At 40.0% G+C, this 19348-nt stretch overlaps 1 protein-coding gene across 5 annotated transcripts in view; it reads right to left on the bottom strand.

The window, feature by feature from the left end:
• Positions 1-6466: 6466 nt before the first annotated feature.
• Positions 6467-19348, bottom strand: part of EIF4H (eukaryotic translation initiation factor 4H) — a 40952-nt gene continuing 28070 nt past the window's right edge. For 2 of the 5 annotated variants that reach the window (XM_063457424.1, XM_063457422.1), the window contains 4 exons: positions 19247-19294; positions 14442-14489; positions 10562-10717; positions 6467-8483 (listed from right to left, as the gene is read on the bottom strand). In XM_063457424.1, coding sequence (XP_063313494.1) covers positions 8344-8483; positions 10562-10717; positions 14442-14489; positions 19247-19294 — 392 coding nt within the window. In that variant the 3' untranslated portion in view covers positions 6467-8343. The remainder of the gene's footprint in view (positions 8484-10561; positions 10718-14441; positions 14490-19246; positions 19295-19348) is intronic. The other 3 variants (XM_063457425.1, XM_063457423.1, XM_063457426.1) reach the window with 2 other exon arrangements.

Raw genomic sequence — 19348 nt, forward strand, 5'->3', positions numbered from 1 at the left:
GGGAGGTAAAGTATATGAGTAAAGGACAGAAGAAAAAGTTGAGTAGAGGAAGAGTGTGGGGAAGTGGGGGGGTGGAGAGAAGGGGGGGTAGGGGGATGGAGTCCTGCGGCAGGGCAACGTATCCTGATACGTTATCTGGGTCCGCGGTGGTATTTCCAGACCCTGTCTTGGGTGCTACTTGTGTTCGGTCTTGAGTCGTTTCCCCCCTTTACGCGTGTGGGTCAGGGTGAGCGGGCCTTTCAGACCACGTCACTATTGTGCCATGGGTCCCATAATTTGTCGAAACTAGGTAATGTTCCTTTCAGTCAGGCGGTTAAGTTGTCCATGAGGTGTATTTCTTTTAGGTTAGATATAACCCTTTGTATGGGCGGTAGTGTCGTTTGTAGCCAAGCCTGTGCCATTGCCTTCCTAGCTGCCAGTGTGATCTTATGGATCAGTTTTTTAGACGATCATCGAAGGAAAAATGAATTCCCAAGTTTAACAAGACATTTTGCAGGAGAACTTAAGGCCATCTGTCTACCAGCTGAAGCTCAACAGAAGATGGGTGTTGCAACAGGACAATGACCCAAAGCATAGAAGTAAATCAGCAACAGAATGGCTTAAACAGAAGAAAATACGCATTCTAAAGTGGCCCAGTCAGAGTCCTGACCTCAACCCGATTGAGATGCTGTGGCATGACCTCAAGAAAGCGATTCACACCAGACACCCCAAAGAGGAATGGTCAAGAATTACTCCTGACCGTTGACCTGACAGTTGTGCACGTCTGAAACGTTTGGTTGAAGTTATTGCTGCTAAAGAAGGTTCAACCAGTGATTAAATCCAAGGGTTCACATACTTTTTCCACCTGCACTGTGAATGTTTACATGGTGTGTTCAATAAAAACATGGCAACATTTCATTCTTTGTGTTATTAGTTTAAGCAGACTGTGATTGTCTATTGTTGTGACTTAGATGATGATCAGATCACATTTTATGACCAATTTGTGCAGAAATCCATATAATTCCAAAGGGTTCACATACTTTTTCTTGCAACTGTATATATATAAATAAAAATTATTATATATATATATATATATATTAAAATTCTACACATATATTTATATAATATTTTTACATAATCAAGTCATTATATTATTCATTATAATCTGAGGGACCTGCCCGACAACCCAGGCTGAAAGTCCAGAGAATTTGTCTCGCAAGTCCTATATTTAACCTTTTAACTTTCTAGGACACCATAAAACCAGCATATGGAGGGGTACTGTTTTACTTGGGAGACTTCGCTGAACACAAATATTAGTGCTTAAAAACAGTAAAACATTTTACAACGATGATATCGTCAGTAAAAATTCATTGTTTTGCATTTTTCACACACAAACGTAACTTTCACTAACAATATAATTGTTGTGATTTGTTTTACTATTTTGTAGTCTCCCGAGTATAACAGTACCCACCATGTACAGGTTTTATGGTGTTTTCAAAAGTTACTGAGTCAGATATAAGGCTTGAATTTCCTTTTCACATTGAAATTTGCCTGATTTGTTATGTTGCCTTTGAAACCGTATGGTAGCTCATGAATAAGAATTACCCCCATGATGGCATACCATTTGCAAAAGTAGACAACCCAACGTATTGCAAATAAGGTATGTCCAGTCTTTTTTAGTAGCCACTTAGTCACAAACATTGGCCAAAATTAGCGTTCAATTTAGTTTTTTGCATTTTTAACACACAAACAAATATGAATTTGGGTAAGAGTGTTGGTGCACATAATATGAAAGAGATGAATTACTCCTGAACAGATAAATAGCGCAAATTCAAGCTTTTGTTTTGATCACAATTTGTACAATTGGCTCAGTCCTTAAGGGGTTAATGTAGTTGTTCTGGTGAGTATAATCATTGCCTTCAGGCATTGTAATGCAAACACTGCCTTTTCAGAGAAAAGGCAGTGTTTACATTGCCCCTAGGGCCCCTAATAACTCCAGTGGCCACTCCTCAGATGGTTGCTAAAGCTACTTCCTGGGGCAGCGATGCACAGTAGGCAGCACTGCCGTTCAGCATCTCCACGCACTGCATTGGGACGCTGAATTTTGAATTTTTTGAATCAATGCATCTCTATGAGGAGGTGCTGATTGGCCAAAACGGCGTTTGGCCCCTTCCTCTTGCCGATTTTAGCCAATCCAATGCTTTCACCATGGGAAAGCATTGGGTTGGCTAAACATTGGTAATTCTAAATGTCATCAAGGGGGCAGGGCCAGTGCCGGCAGACCCGCACGTCACTGGAAATAAGGTGAGTCTTAATTATTATTATTTTATTATTTATATAGCGCCAACAAATTCCGTAGCACTGTACAATGGGTGGACTAACAGACACATAATTGAGATCAGACCACTGGATGTACAGGAACAGAGGCGGTTGAGGGCCCTGCTCGATGAGCTTACATGCTAGAGGGAGTGGGGTATAGTGACACAAAGGGTTAAAGTAGGGGAATTAAATAGTTTGTTAGAGAAGGGTTTATTGAGTGCTTGGTAGGTCATTTTTGACAGTTGCAGGAAAGTAGTCATGGGGGTGGGGGATGAGAAACCTGCTGACAGTTTAATTGATACGCTTTAATGAAGAAGTGAGTTTTCAAAGATTTTTTGAAGGAGTGGAGGCTGGGTGAAAGTCTGATTGAGGAGGGAAGGGAGTTCCACAGAATAGGTGCAGCCCTAGAGAAGTCTTGAAGGCGAGCGTCAGAGGTGAGGATCCGGGCAGAGGATAGGCGTAGGTCTTGGACTGAGCGCAGGGGTCTCGACGGGACATACTTGTGTATGAGGGAGGATAGGTATGTCGGAGCACCATTATGTAGGGATTTGTAAGCAAGCGCCAGAATTTTGAATTGGGCCCTATATCTAACTGGAAGCCAATGCAGGGACTGACAGAGCGTGGAGGCGTGGGAGGTGCGACCGGACAGGAAAATAAGCCTCGCAGCCGCATTCATCATAGATTGCAGCGGTGCAAGCTGGGAACATGTAAGACCGATGAGAAGGGGATTGCAGTATTTGAAGCGAGAGAGAACAGCATGAACCAGTATCTTAGCCGCGTCCGGCGCTAGATATGGGCGGATGCGCGCTATGTTCTTGAGTTGGAAGCGACAGGATTTGACTATTGATTGGACATGGGGAGTAAAAGAGAGGTAAGAATCAAAAAGAACCCCTAGGCAGCGAGCCTGCAAGGTAGAGGTTATAGTAGCGCCGTTGACTTGGATAGAGACAGACACAGGAGTAGCAGCACTTGAGGGAGGAAAAACTAGAAGTTCTGTTTTGGACAGGTTGAGTTTAAAGAAGTGAGCAGCCATCCAGTTGGAAATAGCAGAGAGGCAGTCAGAAACACGAGTCAAGGTGGGCGGAGAGAGATCAGGGGAGGACAGGTAAATTTGCGTGTCATCTGCATATAAAAGATATAGGAAGCCAAAGGAGCTGATGAGTTTACCAAGGGAGGCAGTATAGATAGAGAACAGTAGGGGGCCGAGGACAGAACCTTGGGGGACGCCGACAGAGAGGGGTTGGGGAGAAGAGGCAGAACCAGAGAAAGAAACACTGAAAGAGCGCTGGGAGAGGTAGGAGGAGCACCAGGAGAGAGCAGTATCCCATAGACCAAAGTTACGAAGAATGTGAAGAAGCTGTTGAACAGTGTCAAAGGCGGCAGAAAGATCAAGGAGGATTAGGATAGAGTATTGGCCGTGAGATTTAGCAGCAATTAAGTCGTTGGATACTTTGGTCGCAGCAGTTTCGACAGAGTGACCAGCGCGGAATCCAGACTGAAGGGGGTCAAGCAGAGAGTTGGATTCGAGAAAGTCTGTCAATCTGGCGTACACAACTCTCTCGAGGCTCTTGGAGGCAAATGGCAGTAGTGAGATAGGGCGGTAGTTGGATGGGGAGTTGGGATCAAGGTTGGGCTTTTTCAGAATCGGGGTTACGGTTGCATGTTTGAAGGGTGATGGAAATGTGCCAAAGGAAAGGGAGAGATTGAAAATGCTAGCGAGAGGAAGAGCAAGAGAGGGAGACAAAGTGCAGATGAGATACGAGGGAATAGGATCGAGGAAGCATATGGTGGGGCGGGAGGACAGGAGCAGAGCCCTCTTGTGCTGTAGCAGGTGCAAATGAGCATAGGATGGCAGGGGGAGTGGGGTTTGGTGATGTATTGATAGGGTTAGGAGAGAGATTAGAGATCTCTTTCCTGATTGTAGAGATCTTCTCAGTGAAATGAGATGCAAAGTTTGTGGCGGACAAGGTGGTGGAAGGAGGGGGAGTCACAGGGCAAAGAAGAGCATCAAAAGTGTGAAACAGGTGTTTGGGTTGATGGGACAGTGTGCTTATGAGGGTTTTGAAGTAGTTTACTTTTGCAGAGGAAAGAGCCATGCTGTAGGAGCGCAGCATAAATTTATAGTGGACAAAGTCAGATGCAAAGTGAGACTTTCTCCAGCAGCATTCAGCAGTTCTGGAACATTTCTGGAGGTAACGGGTCAGCTTGGTGTGCCAGGATTGTAGTTGGGGGCGCTTGCTGCATTTAACTGTAGGAGGTGCCATGATGTCAAGTTGAGAGTGGAGTTGTAGAGTGAGGTTGCAGTGTTAGGGCAGTTGAGATTTGAGATGGGTAAAAGGAGTGTTTGGAGTTTGGTGGAGAAGTGCTGGAGATCAAGGGAGTTGAGGTTTCTGCAAGGTTGGAGAGTTGATGGTGGTGAAATTTTGGTATGGGGTATGTAGATGTTAAATTGCTTTAAAGGGGGCTAAGGGGGGGGGGGGAAGCCACCTAAATGATGGGTTTTGCACTATAGGATCAGGAATACATGTTTGTGTTCCTTTAATGAATTAAAGAACAAAAAAATAAAAGCCAAAATTATGTCTTGAAATAGTCAGAAGTGTTAAATGATGGAGCTATGCATAATCCCTCACTAGAAGACCTACAACAGAGGTAGAGTATTTAAAGATTATATTGAATCTGGACTAATTTTGAGCGTTTTCTATTTACTTGTTATAATAAAAATATGTAAGACCTATAGTTAAGCACTTTCAAACGGTTCTGTCTATTTCAAGACTGGATTTTGTTTATTCTTCATTAATAAATCTGTGTTTAACCTTTGGTGATTGTCTTCATGTAATTCAATAAAGTATGGGATACATTACACTGGCTGGTAATGGGTAATATGTGGTTTGAATTACAGTGCATTATATAGTTATTAGACAGCTTGTCTATAGAAAGCACAGTACTATGCCTTTCAAAAAAAAAAAAAAATTTGTCTAAATTGACTGGAGGTTTAAAAGATTTTTAGTTGTGTTTAGTACTTTTGCCACTCTTGTTTCTTTCCTTATTTAACCCCCTCTCTTCTCCTTTCCCCTTTACTCCTTTCTAATACTTCTGGGTTGCTCTACTCACCTGTTTAATTAATAAGAGTGACAACTTCTATTGTACTTTTTATTTTTGCTTTAATTTTACAAAAAAGGACAACACATACAGCACTTCCGAAAGCTAGTGCTTTATGTATTTAGAGTTCTTTTAAGAAACAATATCTAAATGGTCTTTTTGTAGTTCTTGTGTTGATCAGCCCAAGTGATTTCCTTGCCAACTCCTGCATATTGACCACTGCTGTGCAACTGAGGTGCTTGCACAAAGTTTAGATAATGTGGATGGATACATAAAATGGCAACTGATTTTTACAAGTGAATGTGGCATAAAATGCTAAGAATATACACAATGGCTACATGAAATGGTAGAGCAGGGACATCATGCCAGACATCCAGGCAAGATGCCAAGTCTGCCATAATGAGATACTTCAAGATAGCTTGAGGATCAGTAAAATACACTTAGTGAAATATATTTGCCAATATAGATTAAGACAAAGAAACTTATTTGGCTTAGTATTTTTCCTATGCTTGACAAAAGGCAGAGCTACCTTTTGTCAAGCCGTCAGCTATTACTAGTGACTGTTGAGGGGATGTGGGGGTGGGAGGCAGTCTATGGAGAACCCTGCAGTCTTCTCCTTAGCTGACAATCGGCCCCAGGCAATAGAAGAGGACTAGCATGAATGTGATTTTCAAATTATGCAAAATCCCAACTGTGACAGAGCCACTTCAAGACTTTTTCAGTTCAGCACATTTTGAAATTCCCCTTCAATTCCCACTTTTGAAAAAAAGAAAAAAAAAAGAAAGAAAAAAAACAACACACCCCTCAGTGTAAGAGGACGGTTTCATTATAGTGGAGTGAGGTCATATTGTAAATCCAGGGTAGGCAGATAATTCAGGAATTTAAATCCAGCTGTGTTAGCCATATCTGACCAATTGTGATTTATAATAAATAAAAAGTGTGCAATAGAAAAACAAACCCCAAACCACTTCAGGTGTAGGTTTGCTGATCCCATTATTAAGAGGAGTTAAATAACAAAATCCCAATGGTTTAAACAAAGCAGAAGGAGAAACAAAGCTTACAAAAAGAGTATCGTTAAGGTTTTCTTTTATTTAAAAGATCTTCCACAAAATACCATATTCATAGATGTATTTTTTTGTCATGAAGCAGAATGTGTAGAGTGTTTGGAATTGCTTTTAAAAGTCAAATGTTTAGACCAGTCATGTAGTTTTGTTTAATTTGCTTGATTATCCCACACAGCATATGTAGATTGATCTATTGTAATCTGAAGGTATAGGTTTTTTTTTCCTCCCCACTTTTTTTTTTTTTATATTAACACAACGCATGTCTTATTTCCGGTACTAGTGTTAGACAAATGGTTCTTATTAAAGCAAGGTGTACTGAAGCAAGGAAAAAGAGGGAAAGAGGCTCTCTGGTTTGCGTTGACACTGCAGGTAAAATAATCATTGGCTTTTTTTATTTTTTATTATTTTATTATTTTGTTTTTTAACACTGGTGTTTACTGGTTGCTACAAAATGCATCTTCACACACTTCAGGCAGTAAAAGCATTGTAGTTGTGTTTTTATTTATGAGCTCAAAATATATATATATACACAAAACTTGATACTTTTTATGATTTGAAGCCATTTGGAAATTTAATTTTTTGAATTCTTGGGGGGGTGGGAGGAGAAATCCGCAGCACAAAAAAAAAAAAAATGAAGCCTAATTTGGTGCAAACCATTTTAAATGCCAATGCCAAACATTGAGCCCTTGCTCAGGGTAGATATATGCACCTTAATTTGCAGACGTTGCAGGAGGACAATCTGGGAGAAAGAACAGAGTTTCACCAATGCTAGCACAGCAGACTATATAACGTTCTACTGGCCGCCAGGGAGCCAGACTAGCTATCAAAACACATGCCTATTATGATCCCCATAACAGAAAACTTGTCACTCATGGAGCGATTCACATTTAAAGCAAGGAACAGTAACTGTGCAATACAGTTTTCAGGTGCAAACTGAATGACTGCAAAAAAAGCAGTGTATTTAAGGCTGAATGAGCAGTTTTGCTATTTAAAGAAGTTAATTTGTAAAATAAAAAAGGCTTTTATTGTCATTTTTAAAACTACAATATATAAAAAAAATGAAAATAATTAAAAAGTCTGAAAATGCCAGTTATCTTTCTCTGGAAACTGTCCCTACTCAAGGCCCTCTCACTGTCTCTTTACATACTTAGACACCTACAGTGTTGTGCCTATCAGACATTTTTGTGACCACTGTAACTTAATGAGAAATCATGTAGACAATTCAGATCCACACCAAGAGAATTAAATGTAAACAAAGTTTTCACGATTGTTCTCCATGTAGCAGTGTGTACATAAAAGGATAACCATGTGCAAAGATATAGGAAGTGTTTGTGATACCACAATGTAGCCAAAAACAGTTACGTGATGTGTCAATTAACAGGTTAACAAGTGCCTGTCTTGCTTTAATTTATGGAAGGATCAAATTCTACCTTCTTGCAGAGTCTTGGCAATACAGAACAAAACATGCAGATTAGAAGAGAGAACTGAAGCTGTCAGAGGCAGCGATACAGAGTAACTCAGTGCTAACACCAGTGCTCCTAAATGAAAAGAAAGGTGAAGAAAAAAATAATTTCCCAAGTCCAAAATCAATTTCTTGTGTATGGAAGAGGTTTTCCCCTGCAGGCGTGTTCACTGCAGTTGTTAACGGGGATAAGGATGGAAACAGCACAAAAAGCAGGTACTAGTTACAGAAAAAGCAGAGAATGTACTAAAAACCACTTGTTAACAGCTGACATGCATTCACAAGCTCAGTGTTTTCTGTTTCAATAAGGAGGGAATGAGGAGTTAATGTCAGGAGGCAGGAATGGTAACTGCAGGGTGGATGCTCCTCAGAGTGACTAGCTTACTCTCTCTCTCCCCTCTGTCCCTCACAATATACAGCTTATTCCTTCGGTTTTTCACCAAGTTCTTCTCTGGGTTTAGCACCTCCGAAGATGGCAGAGTTTGGATTGGCTACTTGATTGAGGGGCGTGGCAACCGTCCGGGGTTTAAGCTGAAGTCGTGGTCTCTGTGCTCTCTCCTCTGTATTAGTGCAAAATAAGAAAGCCATATTATTCCAGACATGATTTAATCTTCTTTAATACATTGTATACTACAGTATTAAAAACCATTCAAAAACAAATCAAAAAAGAAAGGCTTGCATAATAAAAGCTTGTGCATTTTCTATAAAACTCAAGGCTGTGCAGGATTTTCTATGAGCCCTTGGAAATGTCAGTTTTTTACTGTAGATGGCAAACATTATTATTATTATTATTACTGGTATTTATATAGCGCCAGCATATTCCGTAGCGCTTTACAATATTATCAAAGGAGGAGATTTAACAATAAATGAGACCATTACAAAAACTTACAGGAACAATAGGCTGAAGAGGGCTCTGCTCAAACGAGCTTACAGTCTATAGGTGAACTACAACCCCCAGAAACCCAATTCCTGATATCAAGTACAGCTTTAATTGTAGCTTAATGGTAGTGACAGATAGAATGATTTGCAAAACAGATTAATAATTCATGTTAAACACAATCAGGAGATCTGATTATTACACCAAAAATTGTAGGTTGCTGAAGTAACCTTTTAACGGGTTACTCTACCCCCCATGACTACTTCAGTGGTTTGAAGTGGTCATGGGAGTAGGAGTCAGTATGTGTACTGCTTCAGCTTGAAACACTGCACATTCAAAGTAATTTTTTAATTGTGTGCTTTTGGCTTGTTACATCCCCAGCATAGGTAACATTGGCAGCCCAGAACTCTTATACTAGGTTGCCAATGTCAATTCAGTGCATAAAAACCATCTGTCGTGAAAATCATTCCCCTGCAGGCAGTGTGTATGCAAGGGGAAGATTGGTTCCCCCTTCTTCCTTCATTGTAGCCTTCCCATCTCACTATCCTACGCGATAAGAGCCGGGTATATGTACCTATCAAAGATTTCTCTATGAGAAGCCTTTGATTGGACCTCGGAGCTGTTCACGTTCGTCATGGTGGGTGCGCTAAACTGTGCCGAGAAAAAAAAAAAAAGGATGGGAGGTTGGAGAAACGACAAAAATGCTATTTAATTAAAAATTCACATTCTCTCTCACTGCTATGGTTAAGTCACTTTTGGAACATGTGTGCATACATACATACATACATACATACATACATACATACGTTTGAGCAGGGCCCTCTTCAGACTGTTCCTGTAAGTTTTTGTAATGGTCTCATTGTTAAATCTCCCCCTCCAATTATATTGTCAAGTGCTACAGAATTTGTTAGCACTATATAAATGCCAATAATAAATAATACACACATACTTGTATAATATAAAACACTCTGTATAGGTGCACCTATATTCAGTCAACATATTAGCACATTATATATTTGTTGCCTCTATTAGTTTGGGCAGCTGCTTTTACTAGACATTTTATAGAGCTGTTGCTAGTCCATATTTGACTACAGGAGGCGGGGTAAAAATAAATTTAAACCCCAGATCCTGGTGTATTTCATTAATTTGTCCTACATGGGCTTAAAGCAAGTGGTGTGTACCATCTTAAAGTTAATTTACTTGTACCCCCATTAGGTTTATTGGTGTATTAGATTAGGTCTGTGTTTCTATTGTACTTTGGCCCCTGCTTTAGTGAAATATATTAACAGTCTGTGCTCTGGGAAGATACTAGATGCCGGCAAAAACAGATGTGGATTCTCTAATTTAGCTTCCTAGTCTTTCAAAGAGTAATCTACTGATTATGTCACTTCAGATTGCATCCATGCAGAAAGAAAAAAAAGATCAGAGGGTTTCGGCTTTCTCTACCAATAACAACGAGTTGCATAAACCAATGACTTTCTTGCAAATAAATAAAAATACACATTTATAAAACATTTTAACAACTTCATGGAAAACCAGATTTAGTGTACCAGCTTTGGCCAATTTAAATAAGCTGAAAATTACATAAGATGGACTTCATTTTTCTTGGACACAATAGATGAACAAAATATAGATAAGAACTCTAAATGGAAATGCTCTAAACCAAAAAATAGTTTATTAGTTGTTTGAAACACCTAACTCAAGCCAGGCCTCTAACTCACTAACTATGAAATAAGCTTAAAAATGGTTTTGATCACAAACCGTCTGATGGTTCTCGGAAATCCATTGAACCACCGCGCGGTGGTGCATCTCTGAAACGAGCAGGGCCTCCTGCAGAAGGTGGAGGGCCTCGTCGATCAGCTGGACCACCACGACCCCCTCTGCCTCTGCCTCCTAAAAAATCATCATCTTTAAAGCCTGAAAGAAAGAAAAAAAAGGCAAGCATGATCATGTTAAGAAAGTTTTATTTACACTATCAAACATGATGGAAAGAATTATGTCAATGGTGGATCATTTAGAGTTTCGTAAATACCAAGATGAAAGCAATACTTCAGTATGTCTTCAAATACAACCTGCGCTCAGGGAAGATGAAATCAGGAGACTGTATTACAAGAAAAGCAACTTTAAATGCTCAAATATAAACATAATAAATACTGCCACACTTACTTCCGAATAGAAAAACACCCACCTCTAAAACAGAAACCTCTCCCTCAACCCCAGATATATGGTACCATATAAATTTTTAATATAGTCACTGAAAAAGGTCAACAAAACATTTACAAGTTTTAGCAAGCTTCCCATCATGGAAGGGTTTGCACAAACCGGTCCAAGTCTGTTTATTCCAAACATTTGCCTGGTATGTTTATATTTACAAACACGCCATCAAGAGAGGAAGGAGGTGAATATTGGTAAATGGGAATTTGGTATTCAAATAAAACCCAGAGCACCATACTTCAGTTCCAGCTGAACACGACTAGACAAATTGCTGCTGGGTCATTAAAATAGAGAAACTGCAACTTTTACATGGCAGTACTAAGACTGCTTCTAGTGGCTGTCCACCAGACCAGTTTGACTCGGAAAAACAAAGTTGAACGTCCACACGCTCAACATGAGGATGTCCAGCTTGAGAAATGCTCAGAAAGAAAGCATTGAAGCGGCACTATATTGTTGGGAATACAACTTTTTATTCCTTACACTATAGTGTTCCTTTAAAGCACCATAACCACTGCAACTTATTGTAATAGTCATGGTGCTGCACTTTTATCCTTCTACCACTACAAGCAATGAGTTGTAGTGGCTATGGTGCTTGGAGTTTCCATTAAATACAAAAGCAAGAGTATTAATATGAGTACTTTTTCCACACTGAACAGGCTTTCTATCGTTTTAAGTCATGAGGTGGTTACGTGAAGTAATCTTACGGTTAGCCAATTTTGCGAAGTTATTGGAGACAAAACGGGGTTTATTTTAAATTTATTAAGCATTTGTACACTGCACTACAAAAACACCAAATTGATTTTACGCAGTTCACCACTTAGGCTCCCTGACCACGCACAGCTCAGCCTCTATTAGAGGTGAAGGCAAGTCAAAGATTACACACTTCCTTCTAGCCATACCAATTCAAATAAGCAATGCGCACTGTGATTGGCTGAATGCCGTGAGCTGACACACTAAACAAATCACAGCTGCCCAATGCTGCCCACCTTCCCGGGTTAATTTAAAATAAAAAAATATATATTGCAATTATTTAAAAGTCAGTAATAGGAAGAGACTATATTAATGGCAGAAAGTGTCAAGATGTTTGACTCACACTAAAGCAGCTCTGTCACAAAGAAAAGGGTGTGTACAAAGAAGAAAAGATCACAGGCACTCCAAATGTTAAGCCGTATGCAGCTTTAATGTAACAAAATGCAACGCAACGTTTCGACCAACAAAGGTCTTTTTGTTGGTCGAAACGTTGCGTTGCATTTTGTTACATTAAAGCTGCATACGGCTTAACATTTGGAGTGCCTGTGATCTTTTCTTCTTTGTATATTGTCCTGGGATTGCTGGTCCTGATCTGGAGCACCCTTGGCCGTTTGGATTGAGTGCGGTTCCCACCATCTACTCTGTTCAAAGAAAAGGGTGTGGACACGCTGAACATTGTAAAGCACTGGACTAGAAAGCACCTCTAGTGGCAGTCTCAGTGACTGCCACTAGAGGTGTTTCTAAGCAGCAAAGTAAACACTGTCTTTTTTCTGAAAAGGCAGCATTTACACTGAAAAGCCTAGAAGGAAGGCTATAGACAAGAGAATCACTACATTAATCTGTAGTGGTTCTGGTAACTATAGTGTCCTTTTAATCTGAGGCCACTAAATATAGACTCAGTTGACAGAGGGGAGCCCCAGGTGTTGTTTGCTCAAACTAGGATGTTCCATAATGTCCTAGCAACGTTAAAGAAACACTGTAGGCACTATAACAGTTTCATCTTACTGAAGTTGTTAAAGTGCCTTGGAAATTTCCCCCTGCTCCTATACTCCAACAAGATCTAGTTTTGTTGTTTGAAGGTTTCGAAAGTGCGGCTTCTAAGCTCTCTGAATTGGAGAGACAGGACAGTAACCTCCCGGATTTTATATCTACTCATGCAGTGACATTAGCACTAGCATGCTAATGTCAAAGGTTTAGGGCTTCTGCGTGACAACGAGTGAGGTATGAGCTGATCTGACAAACAATCCACTTGTTTACTTACGCAGTGTCACAATCATGGTTTCTCATAGTGAATCACTGTGCTCAATGATGCTCTATTGAAGGATTATCATTGGTGGATTGTGAAGCCACAATCGTGCAGAGGGTCGGCAATGTTCTTAAATAAAAATTGGGTAATAGTAAAAAAAAAAAACTGGATGCTGGGTTAAGGTAACATCCCCAGGATGTACTTGAAAACCAGAGTAATCTGAAAGTACCTTTCCTGGTTAAATACTATTTTATTATTAGATTGGAACAAGGTCTTCATGACATCACCATGAACAGAGAAAAGTGCTGTGAGGAGACTAATTGCTTTAGAATAAAAGTAAGGAGATGCATTTTTTATGAAAGTTTTAAATTAGTTGCAAAGCTCCTGGAAAATGAAAAATACCAAATTTATTTATTTTAAATGAATTTTACAAATATAGTACAGAGTTTTGTTTTTTTAAATTAACGTCCACACAGCCTCCCTACCTTTCGTACAGGGGAGCTACTCTGATCCTTTGCAAGCTCATTTTGCTCTGCTTAGTTAGTAGCATGCTGTATAGTGATGCCGGGGCCAGATTGACATCATATTCCGACTCCCGGCATCACTGCAAGACGTGTGAGAGCAGAGCTACAAGATTACAGATCCCTAGACACCTGGTGAAGTCGCAGTAGAGAGTCTTATCTAGAGGGCTTGAATCCACTCTTCCAAGCCTTCAAACTTTTTTTTTTTTCAAAATATACAGCACTGGAGTTCAAGACACAGAGGAACCACAACAAGACACTATAATAATTGTAATAAGATAAGTTGATAATAGAGCCAACAGAGTTTAAAAAAAAAATTTTTAACAGGAGCCACACAGAGCAAAAACGTCTAATATTTCTGCTGTAAAAATGTTACATGATTATTAAGATAAATCTCTGGACTTCTATTCCCTTCCTCAGTCTTTCGGTTCTAGATACATTTGCTCTGTTTTAAGGTTTCAAAAAGTAAAAACACGATTTACGACTGCATGAATGATGGCAAGAGGATTTATAACACACTATATTGATTATCTGCCAATCACAAACAGAACGTATTCCAATGATTATAGCTTGGTTACTCACAAAACCACTCTTTAAAAGCAAAAAACAAAAAAACAAAAACAAACCAGTAGCTGTATAACAGACATTTCATTGTTGATTACCCCAATTTGTGTTTTATGCATCACTGACATTTGATGGACAAAGTATGAATTAAAATAGTCATAACAAAAGCGGAAAGGAAAGTTTCCCAAATTAGGAAGATTAAGATATTAGAAGTAGAAGTATGTGAAAGATTGGTAAGGCTTAGATTGAATTTTGAATAGAAAAACTATTTTGAGAAGTCACATGCAGAGCCCAACACCGAGATGAACAATTGATAGACCCATTAGCAAAAACAGACATGCTTTACCAGAGTTGAAGTCATCTCTTCCTCCTCTACCGCCGAAACTATCGCTTCCTGAAAAACAAGGCAATACCAACATGAAATCAACGCTAAGAAAGCAAACCCTTTCAGGTTGCAATGGGAGAGCAAAACGAAGTTCTTCAGTCCCAAAGACACTTGCAACACAATGTATCCCTAAAACGATGTTACAAAAGAAATAATTTCAAAATTATAGGAGAACAAAAACTATAACCCTCTGTATATTAATAAAAAAAAAAAAAGAAAGTCAAACATCTGGTCATACAACAGCTATCCCTTGAAGTACACCAAATAAAGAATAAAAAAAGCAGAAGCTAGATTTCATGACTTAAAAACTGGTTATTCTAACAAGGTGGTGTTGGGGTGAGGGAACCTTTCCAATACAATGCATGAAACATTTATACTTTATCCCCTCCATTACACAGGGAAATGAATGGCTTAATAAATATTAAATATTTAGAAGCTAAAAAAAATATATGAAACAACGGAAAGATGGAGGCACATGTGAAGAAGCATTTCTGGTAATTATCTCTATCATTTGTGCCTACCCCTGGCTAACAAACCAAATTGTAATTGCAAAATATGCAAAGGCCTTGTAAGAGACAAAGCAATATAATCCATGGGCAGATCATAAATGGATCTGCCCTAAATTCTACAAATCCAATTTAGCAAAGGGTCCGTTATCCCAGGCAATATTGCTTTTAATATATGGTGTGATGTCAAACTGTGCAAAACAGAATTGAAAAACATGATCTGACAAATAGACGCATTTGTTTAAGGGTCACTATAGACACCCTGATCACTTCATCTCAATAAGTGCGGAACTATCCAGCGACTGCTGGAGGTGTGGGACAGATATGGGCATTGGGGGTCCAGTCCTGTCATCAGACCCTACTGGACGATGAGAATTGCCAAGATCTGTGAGATTACAGTATCGGACCTGCCACTGCCGCCACTTCCCATGCTCTTACAGCACAGAGAAAAAAAAAAACATAGCAACCTATAAAAAAAATTCTTAACCAAATATCTATTAAATGCCGCAAAGTCCCTAATTCTTTTACACTAAAAACAAACGGGTGCGCTATCCTTCTAAGGTGGAGGAGATATACAACATGGAGACAATGACAGTGGCTGTTAACAGCAACTCTGACAAGTGTGCCCAGACCTGGACCCCATAGCTAGATTATGTAACAGGACTGGGTGCTATGCCATAATGGTCCCTCCCTCTTCTTGATTCTTCCTCTAGTCACCTGAACATTGAATACCCTAAATCTCTTTTTTCAGTTACACGAACTGGCCCCGAATCACAGCAGTATTGCTGGCAGCAGTGCGCTACAGGCTACAGATATTATTGGCCGATATTCTGTATTTTCGGCAATATCTCGGTATCGGCCAATAAAGATACAGATATTCCCGATAATGCAGACCAGGGCCTCCATTAGAGTCCTGGGGGGCGCCCGCAGCACACTCTTACTTACTATCCCAGCTGCTCCATTCAGCTCCCCTGTAACTCTCGCGGCCATCAGAACAGTGACACGGGTTACCACGGCAATGCTCCGCACGCAGGCAGCGAGAGTTAGACAGGGGAGCTGCTAGGAAGAGCGCCCCAGGCCCCCCCCAGGGAATGCCATATCCCCCCTCATTGGCCAGGTAGGAAGCAGGGAGGGGGGGACTAGAACATAATGTAGAAAAATATTTAACCACCCCATCCCCCCACTTTACACACATTACATACCTACACACACACTGTATTCACTATACACACACTACACAAACACACTGTAGTGTGTGTATAGTGAATACAGTGTGTTTGTGTAGTGTGTGTGTATAGTGAATACAAAAACACACTGCATCCACTACACAAACACACACTGCATCCACTAATCAAATCCCTTCACAGCATCCACTACACACACAAATTCTTAAAAACATTTAAAAAAATATATGACTGGCAAGTATATTTTGTGCATTTACCTTAATAAAAAAAATTGAAAAATAAAAATAAAAAATAATAAACATGTTCAGTTAGCCGTAGATTTGTGTAGAAATAGTTTATTTTTTCAAAACGGTAAATGTACAGAATATTGGTATCGGTAAGTTATCGGCTATCGGCCTGAAAGTTCACAAATTATCGGTATCAGCTCTAAAAAAAATCCATATCAGTCGATCCCTAGTCTACAACATAAAGGCATCATTTCTCAACGGTCCACTTTCCTTGTTAGCCTCTGAAGCCTGCTATATTACATACCGGCTTGCCGATTCTTGCATTTGCCTATAATTACATTTGGCAGCAGACACGATTTGGGAATTAATTTTTTGGGATAAACTGTCTAAAAAATCTAAACCGTTAAGTATTTCATGAAGACCAAGTGAGATGTTATATTGTTAGTCACATTGTTTCATGGTGTCAGTCAAGACTTCTCTATACTGTTCTTAACTATACTGTGATAATTAGGACTATAAAATAATTGTCGGAAAACAAACACCAAATAAAGATTGTCAGAAAAGCACAAAGAGTAGAGAGTGGTCTGTGAATACAATCTAATGACAAAAAGATCTCCCTCACATTGCAGTCCCAGCATGCTATCTCTGCAGGTCAGACCCTGGGCGTCTCACTCAGAGCATGCAGCCCAAGAATCACCACAGCTGAGAGCAACTGCTCAATCAGAGATTAAATTCCATTTAAAGGGTTGATTGCAGCGCTCAATTTGAGCTCTGCATATAGCGCAATTGGTTAAAGGAAAACTGTAGCGTCAGGAATCCAAACATATTTCTTGACACTATAGTCCTGAAGTGGCTGTTTAAATAACCGCCCCCTCCAATCTCAGTAAAAAGGTGATTTTACTCACCTTTTCTTCCTCACCACACAGGCCTCACTGAAGCTCATTAAGCCTGGCTCTGCCTTAAGGCTGAGATCAATCAATCTTGATTATCTCAGCCAATCTGATGTTTTCTCATGGAAAGCTATTGCGCAGTGTCACAATCATGGTTTCTCATAGTGAATCATGGTGTTCAATGATTCTCTATGAAAGGATTTTCATTGGTGGATTGTGGAATCACAATAGTGGCGAGGGTCGGCAATGTTCTTCAAGGACCACTCTAGTGCCAGGAAAACACTTGTTTTCCTGGCACTAGAGTGCCCTGAGGGTGCCCCCACCCTCAGGGAGCCACTCCCACCGGGCTCTGGAAAGGGGAAAGTGTTTAAAACTTACCTTTTTCCAGCGGTGGGCGGAGAGCTCTCCTCCTCCGATCCACCCCTTCGGCTGAATGCGCACGCGTGGCACGAGCTGCGCACGCATTCAGCCGGTCACATAGGAAATCATTCATAATGCTTTCCTATGGACGCTTGCGTGCTCTCACTGTGAAAATCACAGTGAGAATCACGCAAGCGCCTCTAGCGGCTGTCAATGAGACAGCCACTAGAGGAAATAGGGGAAGGCTTAACCCATTCACAAACATAGCAGTTTCTCTGAAACTGCTATGTTTATGAAAAAATGGGTTAACCCTAGAAGGACCTGGCACCCAGACCACTTCATTAAGCTGAAGTGGTCTGGGTGCCTAGAGTGGTCCTTTAAATAAAAGCATTTTATTGGAACAATGTCTTGTGACTTCACAACCAAGTGCTGCGAGGAGACTAATTGCTCTAGAATAAAAGTAAGTAGATGCATTCTTTATGAACATTTTCAATTAGTTGCAAAGCTCCTGGAAAATAAAAAAGACCCAAATTTATTTATTTTAAATGAATTTTACAAATATAGCAGTGTTTTGCTTTTTTAAATTAACGTCCACACAGCCTCCCTACCTTTCGTCCAGGGGAGCCACTCTGATCATTTGCAAGCTCATTTTGCTCTGCTTAGTTAGTAGCATGCTGTACAGTGATGCCGGGGCCAGATAAACATCATATTCCGACTCCCGGCATCACTGCAAGATGTGTGAGAGCAGAGCTACAAGATTACAGATCCCTAGACACCTGGTGAAGTCGCAGTAGAGAGTCTTATCTAGAGGGCTTGAATCCACTCTTCCAAGCCTTCAAACTTTTAAAATATACAGCACTGGAGGTCAAGACACAGAGGAACCTCAACAAGACACTATAACAAGTGTAATAAGATAAGTTGATAATAGAGCCAACAGTGTTTTAAAAACATCTTTTTCCCAGGAGCCACACAGAGCAAAAACGTCTAATATTTCTGCTGTAAAAATGTTACATGATTTTTAAGATAAATCTCTGGACTTCTATTCCCTTCCTCAGTCTTTCGGTTCCAGATACATTTGCTCTGTTTTAAGGTTTCAAAAAGTACAACCACCATTTACCACTGCGTGAATGATGGCAAGAGGTTTCACAAAACCACTCCTTAAAAGCAAAGAAAATTAAAGAAAAAAATGGTAGCTGTATAAAAAAAAAAAAAATCATTTGATTGTTCATTATCCCAATTTGTGTTTTATGCATCACTGACATTTCATGGACAAAGTATGAATTAAAATAGTCATAAATAAAAGTGGAAAGGAAAGTTTCCCAAATTAAGAAGTATGTGAAAAATTGGCTTAGATCAGGCTTCCCCAAACTCCGGCCCTCGAGATGTTGCTGAACTACAACTCCCATGATTCTCTGGCTATCTATTTCATTCAAAGGCTCTTTGGAGTTGTAGTTCAGCAACATCTGGAGGGTCAGAGTTTGGGAAAGCCTGGCTTAGATTGAATTTTGAATAGAAAAACTATTTTGAGAAGTCACATGCAGAGCCCAACACCGAGATGAACAATTGATAGACCCATTAGCAAAAACAGACATGCTTTACCAGAGTTGAAGTCATCTCTTCCTCCTCTACCGCCGAAACTATCGCTTCCTGAAAAACAAGGCAATACCAACATGAAATCAACGCTAAGAAAGCAAACCCTTT

The sequence above is a fragment of the Pelobates fuscus genome, chromosome 1 (assembly GCF_036172605.1).
Source record: "Pelobates fuscus isolate aPelFus1 chromosome 1, aPelFus1.pri, whole genome shotgun sequence".
Taxonomy (NCBI): domain Eukaryota; kingdom Metazoa; phylum Chordata; class Amphibia; order Anura; family Pelobatidae; genus Pelobates; species Pelobates fuscus.